At 36.1% G+C, this 15,883-nt stretch overlaps 1 protein-coding gene across 1 annotated transcript; it reads right to left on the bottom strand.

Moving 5' to 3' along the window:
* Positions 1-1,952: 1,952 nt before the first annotated feature.
* On the bottom strand, positions 1,953-4,478 carry LOC139892354 (single-stranded DNA-binding protein, mitochondrial). Its single transcript, XM_071875423.1, has 4 exons — positions 4,114-4,478; positions 3,406-3,632; positions 2,710-2,810; positions 1,953-2,296 (listed from the first exon to the last, which is right to left on the bottom strand). The coding sequence occupies exons 1-4, from the start codon at positions 4,372-4,374 to the stop codon at positions 2,217-2,219; spliced, it is 669 nt and encodes a 222-aa protein (XP_071731524.1). The 5' UTR covers positions 4,375-4,478; the 3' UTR covers positions 1,953-2,216.
* Between the last annotated feature and the right edge of the window lie 11,405 nt (positions 4,479-15,883).

Below are 15,883 nucleotides of genomic sequence, written 5' to 3'. Positions count from 1 at the left end.
TTTTTTTTAGAAGTGTCCGTTTCGCATATAGTTAGTCCCGTTGTGTTCGTAAGATTTTTTTGAGTTGAACGGTGGGTTCGAAAAAACTTAACGTAAGGCGAGCGGAAAGATATGTCCTGTTGAAAATATGGGTGAAGTTTGGTTAAGATTTTTTTATTAAAATATTGATTTTACACTTTTTACCCCTAGTTTGAGGGTTGGGGGTAAGTTGGCACAATTTTTAGGGGTTGATTTGTTTTTTTACCCCTCTTTTTTTTTTCCTCGTCGTTTTGGGCATTTTTTGGGTGAGGGGTGGGGTAAAACGATCAAAAACTTGGTTGTGATTAGTACATTTTTAGGGGTTGATTTGTTTTTTTACCCCCCCCTTTTTTTTCCTCGTTGTTTTGGGCATTTTTTGGGTGAGGGGTGGGGTAAAACGACCAAAAACTTAGTTGCGATTAGTATATATGGATAATGGATAATTTTTTAATTACCAATCATAAGTTGCCCTCCTAAAAAGTACAAAGTGGCTTTGATTACATGACATTTTAACCTTAAGATACGCCCTTTTCATGAAGTTCGGCTTGTGTCATAGGGTTATGTGAATTTGACATTGTTTTCCTTATGATCCGTCTTCAAAGTTACATCAATTGCTGGTTTTAATTTATGATATTTCAGAAATATTCTTGATGCTAAGTATACAATAGGTTTGAATCTTGTGGTGGCCATACGTATGAGATTGGATTACTCACCTCCGGTCCCAGATAACCCGAAAGAAAAACCTTAGAACTTGGTGTAACTAAAAGGAAAAATAGGGTTTTTATGGAGTGACACCGGGCTCGTTTTTCAAGATTTTGGCTCGCTCCACCTGCCTTTCAGAATAGTTTAAAGATTGAGTCCCTGCGGTTAGGGTCTACCCGAAAGCGCGTGTGTGCATGGAAAATGATCGAGTTGGTGGGTTATTTCTCGTTAGTGATCGCAAATACTTGTCTTTACAAAAAAAAAAAAAAAAGTGTTTTTAATTTTTTTAACAATATATGAAATTCAATTATAATCTTAATTGCAATTCAACTGAACTTTACTCTTATTTATTTGCCATTGTGCATTTTTAAATCCTAAACTATGGATATTGCCAATAAAAGTGTTCTAATAATTTCTTTAGTTGCAAAATAGCATTTTATCTCAATTTCCATTCCGGTCTTTTTCATATCCAAGTGATGCGCGGTGATTTATGAAATAGGCAGGGTTCAATCCTTCTTAGTCTTATGTTCTCTTTATGTTTTTTGAGTCCATGTGTTACAATAGACAATATTCAATATTCAATATTTGGTTGTGACAGTCAATAAGTCGGTCTTAACTCCTAAATGTCAAGATAGAGAGTGGTATAAGCACTCACAAATCAACTTTTAACAGTTGCATAACATTTGAAGTCCATAAAGTCTACATTTAATACTACTTGCAAGTCTCACGGGACACTCCTGCCTAACTTTTAGATCGGCCTTTTAGCAAATCTTCATAGCCATTTTCGTTTACGCGTTACAAATTTGCAGTTGGTGTAAATTTATGTGGCAGTGGTCAATACGACAACAAATGGTTCAGAGTGCAGCACAGAATATTACTGTCACATTATACAGTAAAATAAGTAAAACTACATGATCAAAATGTCTGGATTAAAATATTAGCGAGAGAGAACTATGTAAAACGGCATCCCCTTCACCTTGTGCGTTAGGGTTGGGGGTTAGGTCATGGGTTCGAGCCTCGCTATGTTCATCCTATTAATTAATCTGCCTGAAAAATGGATATCCAAATTGACCCAGGGGTTTTCTCCCAGATCCATTCAGAATTCAAACCCAGTCCGCCTGCCCCTCGGGATGGTTAAAGGATCGGGTTCCTGTAATGCGATTCGGGTTTCCTCCCGAACGCGTGTGTGTGCAAATGATGAGTGTCGTTGAAATAAATAATACACTGATGCAAAGCTTGTAGTTCAAAATAAAATATGTAATGCAGTAAATGATAAAATTGTTGAGACTTTGCCCATGCCCTGCTCATTTTCAGACAATGTGTACATAGCACACTTGTCCATCAGGTAGTGACTGTTTGCACAAAACGTATGCACAATATTACTACCACTAATTATCACCGGAAGGGGCAAATTGAAAATGATAACGTTGACCTTTGACTATCATCTACATAGCAGCTACTTATCGTAATGGCCATAAATAAACAATGATATTCCTTCAGTAATAACCAACCCCCTTCAATTCTGCTTGCTGGGTTTCTTGACCACCACCCCCTTTATCAAGAAACACGACACGACCTGTGATTCAATTACGGAACGTGTAAGATGCTAAATTGCTAATGGTCAACAATATCATATGTAATATTTGTTTAATGAGGTGAAACATAGTGTATAATTTATTGATGGTAATGTTAAAGGAGCAAATGAATTAAGCTTACTTGCTTTCTTTCTATATATATATATATATATATATATATATATATATATATATATATATATATATATATATATATATATATATATATATATATATATATATATATATATATATATATATTGTATAATTTATTGATGGTAATGTTAAAGGAGCAAATGAATTAAGCTTACTTGCTTTCTTTCTTTCTCGGATGTTATATGATCGCTTTTCATTTGATAATAGATTCATAATATTCATGATATAAATTTAACTTGAAAGGAAGTAGGGAACTTACCATCTCGACGAATGGCTACCTCTCTAACACGCCTAGTTAGACCTGTTATTGGATCATTGAAAATCTTTGTTTCCAGATTCCCCTCCAAGTATAAGATCGAACTACAAACAAAAAAGGTACATATTAGTAATTTGCCTTATAAAACTAATTAGTACACAACAGTAAACCAAACCACCCAGATGTAATAGCTTCAATAATAAGCACAAAACACCATTCCCATCGGCAGATGTAAGAAAAAAAAATGACAATGTAACAAGTGTAGAAGAGCAAAATACCAATTCTTAAACTACATAATGTTCCACTTAATAATAAGCAAGCGGAACCTAATGCATTACGGTTGACAAAACGAGAAGTAAACATTCACACAATCCTTGAATCTTCTCTACGGCCAACTACTTTGGTGTAGTCCATTCGACTAAAATTCTCTATGCAATTTTATATTATCTTCTTAAACCATTATAAGGATACGCATTTAGCTATTCCCGTTAAACTGAAATTAAAAACTAAAAAAAATATTAATTGACATTGCATAAGATTCCAATACACATCAGAAAAAGAGCTAAACCCTAAATTTCCCCAAATTCGTCCACATAGACAATATACCATCGCACTTACATTTAGCAAAATTAAGTGCACTAGTGAAACAAAAAACTCAAAGAACAAAAAAAAGAACTTCAAAGCAGACTTAAATCTTACCCCGGAACAGCATTCTTGGCTACAAGTGCACCCAATCTATCAGCATAAATAGAGACACGATGCCACTGGACCATACTCCGATTGGCATAATCCCTTGGCTCCTCATTCTGTAACGGCCTCCTGTTGTTCCTCATTCCACCAGTCCCTATCGACAACATAGTCACTGTCCTCCCACTTCTCAGTTTCTTCTCTATTGCATTTTGACCAACTCTCCCGATCAATATCGCCTATTCATTCATTATTCAACATAACATAATCATAAATATTCACAGCTAACAAACAATCAAAATCTAACAACTTCACCCATTCTACAAAAAACATCCATGTATAAACCATGCTAATACCTATTAAAAGGCTGAAATCAGCATGCTTTTGCTTATGTAGTCTAATAATAAAGAGAATATAATCAATACCCTGTGAATGCTAACTCATTTCATAAACAAAGTTAATTATAAAATTCAAAGCTAATAAACAATGACACTCAAAACTGTAAGCATTATTATTATTATAATTATAATTATAATTATAACTATAAAGAGAACAAAGTAAAATTGATGTTATTATGTACCCTTAAAATGCCTACTCAACACAGCAAAACCCTAATTTTCATAACTAGCAAAATACTAAAAATAAAACCTTTATGCAATTTGTTTAAGGGATAATAAGTATAATATAATCAATAATCAATCAATGTATGTAATTATGTACCCTGTAAATGCCGACATCTAACCCGTTTTCAAGGGGGCGGTCACCGGAGTTCGTCTGCCGAGTATTGGAATCGGAAAATTGGGGAATCGGACCTGATTCGGGTTCCGGGTGGATAGTTGAATCGGGCTCAGAATCCGACCCGGATGTAGAGTCTGATGATGTTTCAGTGGTGAAATAATGGAGAGAGATAGGGAGAGATTGATTGTGATTTGTAGTTGATATAATAGAACGATAAATTCTTCTACAAAGTGAAGACGCCATTGATCTGGATTGAAATGTAAAGTGATGTTTTGCTCCTTAAACCTTAAAACCCTACTGCTGCATTTTGGGTGCTGGAAATGCACCAGAGCAAATTGAAGCTCGTAAAAAACCGGTCGGACCGTTTAAAAAATAACCGGAGGGCTTTTTGTACAATATCCGAGTCACGTGATTTCTAAATAAACTTTGAACTCAAACTTATATGAATTGTATTTCTTTGAACTTTTGAAAATATTAATAATCTCCATACATATATAAATTTATGAATTGAAATATATTACTCTTACTAGATTAAGAATAGGTTTTTTATCGATAAACAAAAATTAAAATTAAAGGCTCTTTCGATGAAAGACGACGAAAGAAACCAAACACAATACAGGCAGAACAAAACAAGCTAGGATCGAGACAAGAATACAAAACACCCTAGAACAACAAGTACAAGCTATCTTCAACTAAGTCCAACCCGGATCAAAACAAACTAAAAGTCCCCTTATAACAAAGAAATAAAAATCAAAAGTAAACTCAACAAACTAAAAGTCCCCTTATAACAAAGAAATAAAAATCAAAAGTAAACTCTTAATAAAGCTAGACAAACCTGAAATTAAACATTACAAAAACTAAACAACCGAAAATCAAAACAAGCTAATCAGAACAAGTTAGGCGTGGGACAAATATATACTACTCCTACAAGAGCTATATTAAGAATGAATGTGTATACACTAACTTATTTGTTATTATGACTTAAGTAATAATACGTGTGATTATTATGCTTACGTAGGGGCGAATCTACATACAAGGTGGTAAAGTCCAATGGCCTCACTACTACTAGGGATGGCACCCGCGGGTAACGGGTACGGGTTCTATATACCCGCTCGTCGGGTTTCTTTTTTGCACGTTGAGACCCATTACCCGTCCACGGGTAAAAACATTTCGCTCATGCCCGTGATCCGCGAATACCCGTGACCCACGGGTAACCCGCGGGTAATAATAATATACAACTTTTTATTAGAAAATTCAAATAATTTTATTAATTATAAAATCATACTTACAAGCTATATGTATAATGATGTGAAAATTAAGTTTTGTACTTGTATATAATATTATATTTTTATTCATTATTCAAATACTAGTAAAATAGTTTTTAAATTTAAAAATTATAAGTATTAATTCGTGGGTAAATTAAGAAAAGTCTCATGTACTCACGGGTTAGGTTTTATCCGCGACGGGTTGTATATACCCGCGACGGGTAGTATATACCCGCAACCCGTCGACGGGTATAAATTTTTACCCGTACCCGTGCCTGCGGGTAAGATTTAATGATTTTACCCGCCCATCACGGATCGGGTACCCGCGAATCACGGGTTTTTTCTCGGCCCATTGCCATCCCTACTCACTAGTTTATATATATATTTTTTAAAAGTATCATAAATTATATATGACATATATCTATCTATTTACATTATATAAATCGCATAATAATTATTCAATATGTCAACTTCTCATTTATTTTAGCCACGTTTCAACTCATACTGCGATGTGTCAATCTATCAGTTATTTTCATATATTAATTGAATTATTAGATTTTCTAATTTAATTTTATATATATATATATATATATATATATATATATATATATATATATATATATATATATATATATATATATATATATATATATATATATATATATATATATATATATATATATTTCATTACCTAAAATATTATATTATATTATCATATAATATTATATTAATAGATCTTATAATTACATTAATAATATATTTACAATGTAATAAAATCATTTATAATATTTTTTATTGTAATAAAAATTATAAAATATATATTTCTTTATTAACATTGTAATATTATTTATGAAAGATATTTTACATAATATAAACTTAATTATAGTTTGCGCATAAATTTTGAAAATTAAGTTAATATAATATTTGTAGAATATTATATAAACGCATGGGCTCATACTTGTTAATTAAAGTTAAAATTGTTATCTGATAATCCTTATAGATATTTAAATGTATGTTTGCTCTGCTTCGTTTGAGATTTTGAAATAATGAAATTAATGTGTACCAAAAAAACATATACAATTAGAGATGTATATAAAATATTATTCTTAACAGTCGGTTTTAAAATAACTTTTTAGAGGCTCATATTTTGTGATTTATCGATTATTTGTCAATTGAAGTTAAAATTATTCTAACAGAAAGGGCTCATAATATATGTTTTAATATTCAATATTAATGTTTTCTATACAAATGTTATCAGTATTAAATGATTTTTTTTTTGTTATTCTGTAATTGTATTATACATTTGATATATATCAATATTAATATTATTGACTACTAATGTAAGACCCAAGTTCGAAATGTACATTTATGTATATATAATAAGAGCTGGCGGGCTCATGTTTCAGAATCGGTTCGCGGCGCGGCTAGCTTCTGATGTGGATATCTTTTTTTAATTAATTTTAAGGAGAGGTATTGTGGACTTTTCACTTGAGGCCGGTTTTAAGGTTATCAAAGGGGTGGATGAGGCTCATTAACCTCATTCACCAACCTTATCTTCTCCACTTCAATTCTAGAGAGAGAAAACCCATTTGAGAGAGAGAAAGCTCAAATCAAGGAGGAAGAAGCTTGATTCGGGTTAAAGCGCGAGTATTAAAGTTGTTCATCTAGTTACTAGCTACGTTTTGATTGTGGTGGTATGTCCTAATCTTGACTTTCTTTACTTTGATTTGTTTAAGGTTTAGGGTTTGGGTCAATGGTGAACATAAAACCCATTTGTTAGTGATTTGGGGTTTTTTTGGGTAAGATGGAGTTAAAAGAACCCAAGAATGGCTAACCTAGGGTTTTAAAGTGATAATTTGTGTCATGGGTCTCAAATGGTTAAGTTAGTCACTAGCACACCTTGATATTGAGTGAATGGGTGTTAATTTGGATTGTGGATAACCCAAATGGGTGTGTTAACCTTGAAATGGGTCAAATGGGTCTTGAGTAACCTAAGTTTCCTAGTGTGTGTGAAAGTGCACTAACCTTGTGTTAATAAGTGTATTAAGACCGTAGTCGGTCGATGTTAGCGATTTGGTGTAGACTTGACCTAGTGTGAGGGTTCAAGGTGCAAATGGGTCACATTTGCACTATGGGTCAAAATGACTCTAAGATGGTGAGTGAGTTGGTGGACCAACTTGATCGTGTGATTAATTATTGATATTGCTCCAATTAGACATATCTTTATTCGCAATATCGAGTCCTATTGTTGTTTATTTCGTATGAAAACATAGTATTTCCGTTTGTATTTCATATTATTGTAATATAGTCTAGAATCATTGTAAACTTGAAGAAATATGGAAGATTATGTATGGTACTGCCCAGAGATCGAAACCAAGACCAGAAGCCAAAGAACAGTGAGGTGCGCTCAGCGCACCACTAAGGGTGCGCACAGCGCACAAGGCCAACTTTTGATCAGAAGATTTCTTGGCCAAAACCAAAGTGCGCCAAGCATAGTGCACGCCGCGCATAGTAGCGCGCTCAGCGCACCCCTCCGCGCACTTTTTCCAGTAACTCAGATTTGAACGTGCGATATCGAGCTGTAAAGCAAAAGTGGAGTAGGTGAACTGTGCGCGTAGCGCACTCACTTTGGTGCGCTTGGCGCACTCTACTTTCCAACCACTGTTCAGCCTATTTAATTCTATGTCCAGCTTCATTTCAAAGGGCACCAGTTTCCTTTCTGTTCTGAGACTAAAATATACGAATCAAAGTAATTCTTGGGCTTATCAAAGTGCATCTAAGCACTCAAATCATTGAAGAATCAAGGATCATTCAAGAGCTTCATCCAAGATTACTCCTAAAAGGTCAATCTTGTATTTACAATGAATTCTATCTTTGTTACTGTTTTGTTTAAGTTTTCAAACATGATTGTTGGCTAGTCCATTTTATGTTCATCTAGATAAATAACTGAAATGTTGAATATTAAATATTGATTGATTGTTATTATGCACGATAGTTTGATGTTTGAACACAAGAACCATTCTTGTTAAGTTTAATCAATTCGATTGTTCATTTGATTAAGAAACATCATCTTGTTAAGTTAATGTATTGATTTACACTTAGTGACATGTGTTTATTCGTCTTTTACCAAAAGGAATAAGTTGAGTTCAAATGGTTAATTTACATGAGAATGTAAGAACGACTCTTGTAGATACTTTGGGATAGCTTAATTAGTATGTGTAATCGTTTAGGAGAATGGCCAATTCCTTAGAATATGTTATACACTCTTTCAACTACCTAGTTCCATTAATTAACATGTGTTAGTGATTTGCCTTATCTAGTGACGTTTATAGGGATCTTATTATAACACTTAGTTAATTACTTGGGTTAGGTGAATTGATCATTTAACCGGACCAAGGGAATGAACTAAGTTAAACCATTAGTTGATATAGGAGTGGATCATGTACAACACACCATTGACTTGATCATTCTTCAAGTCTTCAAACTAGTTGAATTAGTTGATTACAAATAGGAGGTCTTAGATGACAAGAATATCACTTGCGTCATGTAATCCCGTTTGAGTGTTTGCGCAAGATTACTCTTGGTGAACCAATTAATTAGTTCTCGTGCATAACCAATCAATCCGATCTTAATCCTAAATAACATTCAACATTAAGGGTAAAAAGTCTAGATGAGCATATTTCCTTAATTTGATATCAAAACTATCTTTTTACTTTCATAAACTTAAAATACCAAAAATATTGTCTTTTAATCTTATTCATCACTTGATTCGCCCATCGAAAAAGGGCAAACCAAAATATCTTGTAATTGTAATTTTATTAGTTAATCACAATTTAGTTTATAATCCTAATTTGACTTAGATATTGTCTTTGGAACGATACACGGATTTTACCATTTACTATACTACTACACGATCGGGTACACTGCCCGTTAGTGTGTAGCAATCTTTAATAGGTATTTTTCCATACTATTTTATACAATAATTCATATACCACGTTTTGCACATCAATTATATGCATAATGTAATAGGTGCGTTACGTTGAAGGTTGCGAGCTCGGGATATCATTCACCAAAGGCGTTAAGGTGAGTGGAATAATTATGCATGTATGTATATAATGTATTTACTTGTATGCTATGGTATGATCCACAGAGCCGGAAGTGCCATAGTATGTGCGAGTGTGCTATGATGTGAACCACGGAGCTGGTAGCATCATGGTACGGGTATTGTAGTGTAACATCCTGTTTTTCCCATACGTGATTTAAGGTACGTGATTGACCTTTAGAACGTTTATACTTCATCATATATGTGTTTAAATGATATAAAGTGTTAATTTTATGTACACGATATATATATATATATATATATATATATATATATACATATATATATATATATATACATGAGAATGTATACATGTATAGGTATAAGCATGGGTTAGGAGTGTATTAAGTCGAGTGAGACTTTATGGTGAAGTTTTGATGTATATACGAAGCAAGAACGGAGTGTACGAGTTGTATAAACAATAGTTGGTTTAAATTGTCAAAATGTGATCAGATTTAGGCCATTGTCGCGCCGTGGTGGGGAAAAGTCGCGCCGCGACACTAAACGTGAATCAAGATCAGGAGGATAAACAAACAGCTCGAAAATAGTGTGTAATGCTGCGCCGCGGAGAAACGGGGTCGTCCCGCGACCATACGGCCAGCCTGATCCGTTTTTCAGTTTTTAAAAAGGGGTGGTTCAAGGGTATTTTCATTTTTTTGTGTATGGATCAGATTGTGGCTCAAATCCCAGCCACTTATCTCATTTCTTCATTTTGTTTCCTCTTTTCTTTCTCTATTTTCTCTCAAAACTTAAAACCCACTTAGATTCAAAGTAAGATTTGAAGGTGAAGATTTGTGAATCGATCTTTGGAGCAAGAAGTAAAATTGTTCCAATCGTTCTTAGCTACGATTTGATAGTGTTGGTAAGTCTTAACTCCGTGTTTTGAGTTTTAGTTGATTTATGACTAGGGTATGGTCATTTGAGACTTGTAAAACCCATTTGGGGATTAAATGGGTAAATTTGGGTTAAATTGATGTAAGGAAAACCCTAATGGTTATAATTTAGGGTTTGGTCATGTAAATTGAGGCTTGTAAGTTTTAATGGTGTTGTTAGTTACTAATACACTTGTAAAATGATGAAAGGTTGTTAATGGGTTAAGTTTGACCAAAATTTGTAAGTCTAAGTGTTAAAAATGGGTCAAATGGGTTATGGTTGACCTAATTGGGTGAAAATGGGTATGAAATGCCCTAAGTTCGGGTTAGTTGGTGTTAGTAGACTTTAATCACTAGCTTTTAGTGATTAATGATGAGTCTTGGCCTTTAGTGGGCGGTTGTGGTGTAAATGAGTCATTTAATGCAAGTGGGTCATTAAATGCTCAAGTGTTAAATGTTGGTGACTAGTCCAACTAGTTTGTGTAATAAATGTGTACTTAATGAATTAGGTACTTGCTTTGAAGCTTATGGAAGTGTTTAATCACCACTGGCGTGATAAGGTGAGTGGAATAATTATGCGTGTACGTATATAATGTATTTATTTGTGAAGCGTGAAATGTGGGATTGTCGCGGTGTTCAAGACACCACATTCTACATAACGAGTGGGTTAGTCGCGGTGTTTAAGACACCACTCATGGGTTGATTAACATGTGGAATTTTCGTGGTGTTCAAGACACCACATTGTCATTGGAGTGGGATTGTCGCGGTGTTTAAGACACCACTCATGGGTTTGATTGACATGTGGGATAGTCGCGGTGTTTAAGACACCACATTGTCATGGGGGTGAGTTAGTCGCGGTGTTCAAGACATCACCCGGGGGATTAGTGATTACGCGGTGTTAAGTACACTAATGGATGTTATGAACTCTGACGGTCTTTCGCGAGTACCGTTCCCTTGTACGATTGGTTAACCATGGTTGTGTGAATTTTCGTATTGGCATATTTAATTGTGAACTATATGCTATTGGTATTGCTAGCTTATTGTGAATTGCGGATATTACTTTATGCATAATGTTTGCATGGTTGTCGAATTGCTAGCTTGTATGCGGTATTGTGTAAGTGATTGCAAGTAAGTAGGTTATATATGTATATGTATAATTATTGCATTCACTAAGCGTTAGCTTACCCCTCTGGTTGTTTACTTTTTAGTTGTAGGTGCTAAGAAAGGGAAGGGGTTGTTAGGCACTAGTTTCCCGGTGTTGGATGCTTGTTGGAGCTTTTGGAAGTCGACCTACCGTTTTGGGTAGTTTAGCCCCAAACTATGCTCGGGTGTTGTTTAGATTAAAACTATCATGTTAATGGGTCGAACTTACATTACATTGATTAAGGGCCTTCGTGCCTTCTTTGTAAACATTAAACTTGTTGTCTTGGTTTAAACGGATTGTATGGAACGGTTTACCTTATGTAATCTTTTAATTGGGCGTTAATGGTTTATTAAATTTTTTAAAAAAATTTGTCGTGCTGATTACGGGTTGGGTTGTTTCAAGTGGTATCAGAGCATGGTCTAAGGGATTTAGGCAACTTGAGATAGGTGCCTAGACTTAGACTTATTTGCGTATGCGTTTTATACGGGATTTGTAGGAGACGGGTCAGACCGGGTTTGGTTAGTGCATAGGTTTATGTGAACTAGCCTTGAGCTATTTGTTTTGTGTTGTATTTGGAATCCATCAAGTGAGATAGACGTTGTACTAGCAAGTTAATGCGAGATGCTCGCATAATAATGACTAGCTACCATTGTTACGAGTGCAAATCGTGTCAAACAAGCGAAGTACGACGATTGTTGAGCAACATGGGGCGGTAAGGTGTATATGTGTATATATTTATGTCATGACTTATCGTTTCGTTGCCTAATTTATATCGTTTTATTGAATGAAGATGAGAAACGGTCATGATACCGAAAATGGAGGCCCGAGCGAGGACTCCGAATTCACGGCCAAAGTTGAGGCCATCTTTAAACATCAAATAACGGAGTTTCTTGAGGATGTTAGGAAGATGTTCTTAGATTCTATCGACGAGCAAGTAGTTGATCTTGTTAAGGAACAAATTAAGGCCGTTCTTCACAAAGATAATGTTGGAAGGCGAGACTTTTTCTACAAGAACTTCAAAGATGCTCAACCTCTCACTTTTGAGGGTGAACGGGACCCACTTAAGAGTACCCGTTGGATCTCGGATATGGAGGGGGCCTTTCGTACTTATGAATGCCCTCTCGATAAGAAGACGAGGTATGGTTGTAGCATGTTAAGAGGTGATGTCAAGTTATGGTGGGATGCGAAAATCCAACTTTACGGTGAAGAACAATGTATGGATTTTACTTGGGACGAGTTCAAGGCAGAGTTTTTCCAAGAGTACTGAACTTCGGCCGATCTTACTAGAGCTAAGGACGAGTTGCGTACCTTGAAGCAAGGGTCGATGGATTTGAACACTCTCAAATCCGTTTTCTTGTCAAAGACCCAATTTTGCCCGGAGTATGTCGGGAATGATAAAATGTTGAAGGAAGACTACTAACGAATCTTTAACGACAACTATCAAGAGAAGATTAGTGTAAACGTGGTGAAAAGTTTTGATGAGTTGTTCGATATGGCCAAAGGTTCTGAGTCGCTCATCTTGAGAAATAGTGGCTTTACTTTTGGCAAAAGGAAGTTTGAAGCTACTAGTCACTCGAGCAAGAAGAGTAAAGGTGCAACCGAGAGTGTTGGTAGTGTGAAGAAAGGTGCTTCCGGAGTTTTTCCTTATTCTTGTCACAATTGTGGACGAAAGGGGCATATGGCCCGTGATTGCACCAAACCATCTACTACAACCAAACTTACTTGTTATAATTGTGGTAAGGAAGGGCACCGAAGGACGGAGTGTCCCGAGTTACGGGATGATCATGTTAAGAAGTTGGAGAAGGCGGCGGGTACGGCTCGAGGGCGAAATTATTTAATGACCAATGATGAGGCCAAACAATCCAATGAAGTTGTCTCAGGTACTTTCATGGTTAACTATAATCCGGAAAGGATATTATTTGATAGCAGTGCTAATTTGTCTTTTGTGTCACCTCGATTCGTGCCTAAACTTAATAAACCGTTAGTCATCCGGTAGAAGTCAAAATAGCGGATGGCAAGACGGTGCTAGGGGTTGATGTTTGTAAAGATTGTAATTTGGTGCTCGGTACCGAAACGTTTAAAATCGATCTCATTCTGATGACTTTGGGTGAGTTTGATATTGTCATTAGTATGGATTGGCTCGACCGTTATAGAGCCGATATTGCATGCTATGAAAAGTTTATTCGTGTGAAGACCCCAAGTGGGGGAGAGTTAATTATTCATGACGAAAGACGAAGAAGACTTTTGCCATTATGCACTATTGCACGGGCACGTCATTTCCTTAGTAGTGGTGGCATGGCTTTTCTCGCCCATGTAGTTGATACTCGTGATGAGACACCATCCATTCGTGAAATTCCGGTGGTTAATGAGTTTGAAGACGTTTTTCCGGATGAGTTACCGGGTGTTCCGGCGGAAAGACAGGTTGAATTTCGCATTGAGTTGGTTCCGGGAGCTACTCCCATTGCTAAAACTCCTTATCGTTTAGCACCGACTGAAATGCAAGAATTGTTAAATCAAATCCAAGAGTTGCTTGAAAAGGGTTTTATTCGACCGAGTGCCTCTCCATGTGGTGCTCCGATTCTATTTGTGAAAAAGAAAGATGGTAGTATGCGGATGTGCATCGATTATCGGGAGTTGAACAAGGTGTCGATCAAGAATCGTTATCCATTACCTCGGATTGACGATTTGTTTGACCAACTCCAAGGTTGACGTATTTTTCTAAAATTGACTTACGGTCCGACTATCACCAAATGCGGGTCCGCGAGGAAGATATTGAGAAAACGGCTTTTCGAACACGTTATGGGCATTTTGAGTTTGTAGCTATGCCTTTTGGTCTTACGAATGCACCGATAGCATTCATGGATCTTATGAACCGGGTGTGCCAACCTATGTTGGACAAGTTGGTAATTATGTTCATCGACGACATACTTGTCTATTCAAAAAGTATGAAGGAACATGAACGTCATTTGAATGAAGTATTGAAGACGTTGCAGAAGGAGAAGTTGTATGCTAAACTTTCCAAATGTGAATTTTGGCTAAGGGAAGTGCAATTCCTTGGCCATATTGTGAACAAAGAAGGTATTCAAGTGGATCCGGGGAAGATAGAGACGGTGAAGAGTTGGGAACGACCGACTACGCCTACGAAAATCTGAAGTTTTCTCGGATTGGCCGGTTATTATCGTCGGTTTATCCAAGACTTTTCTAAAATTGCTTCTCCTTTGACGAAGTTGACGAGAAAGAATGTGAGATTCAATTGGGAGAACGAGCAAGAAATTGCTTTCCAATTATTAAAAGAGAAATTATGTCAAGCTCCGGTGTTAGTATTACCGGAAGGTGTAGAAGATATGACGGTTTATTGTGATGCCTCACTAAATGGAATTGGGTGTGTTCTAATGCAAAGAGGTAAGGTTATCGCTTATGCCTCTTGACAATTAAAGGAGCACGAAAAGAGATATCCGACTCATGATCTTGAATTGGCGGCAGTGGTTCATGCGTTGAAAATTTGGTGCCACTACTTGTATGGTGTCAAGTGTACGATTTATTCGGACCATAAAAGTCTAAAGCATCTCTTTGACCAACGAGATTTGAATTATCGTCAACGTAGGTGGATGGATGTGGTAAAGGATTACGATTATGAAATACTTTATCATCCGGGTAAGGCGAATGTGATCGCAGATGCGCTGAGTCGAAAGAGTCAACACCCGGCGATACGAGTAGGATCGTTACGCATGATTATTACTAACGATTTTCTTGTAAAGCTTGGTGAGATACAAATTGAAGCTTTTGTTAACAACAAACATGAGGAACGAATCGCGGGCCAAACGGAGTTTATTACCTTAGGCCCGCATGGTTTGTTGTCCTTTTAAGGGCGAGTGTGGGTGCCTAGAATGGGAGAATTCCGACAAGTGCTACTCGATGAAGCATATAAGTCAAAGTATTCCATTCATCTGGGTGAAACAAAGATGTATTATGATTTGAAGAAAGAGTATTGGTGGCCGGGCATGAAACGTGATGTCGTTAAGTATGTTGAACAATGCGTCACGTGTTTACAAGTTAAGGCCGAACACCAAACGCCGTATGGTAAGTTACAACCATTGAAGTCCCGAAATGGAAATGGGAGCACATTACCATGGACTTCATTACAAAGCTACCAAAGACGGCGAGAACCCAATTTGATACGATTTGGGTGATAGTCGATCGGTTGACGAAGAGTGCTTTGTTTCTTCCCATTCGGGAAACATTATCGTCAGAGACTTTGTCAAAGTTGTTTATCAAGGAGGTAATATCGAGGCATGAGGTTCCTATATCTATTATTTCGGATCGGGATACTCGTTTCACATCTCGGTTTTAGAATAAGTTTCATGAAGAT

The sequence above is a fragment of the Rutidosis leptorrhynchoides genome, chromosome 2 (assembly GCF_046630445.1).
Source record: "Rutidosis leptorrhynchoides isolate AG116_Rl617_1_P2 chromosome 2, CSIRO_AGI_Rlap_v1, whole genome shotgun sequence".
In the NCBI taxonomy this organism is placed as follows: domain Eukaryota; kingdom Viridiplantae; phylum Streptophyta; class Magnoliopsida; order Asterales; family Asteraceae; genus Rutidosis; species Rutidosis leptorrhynchoides.
Note: the sequence above shows the minus strand (reverse complement) of the source record. Positions and strands in the feature narration are given on the sequence as shown.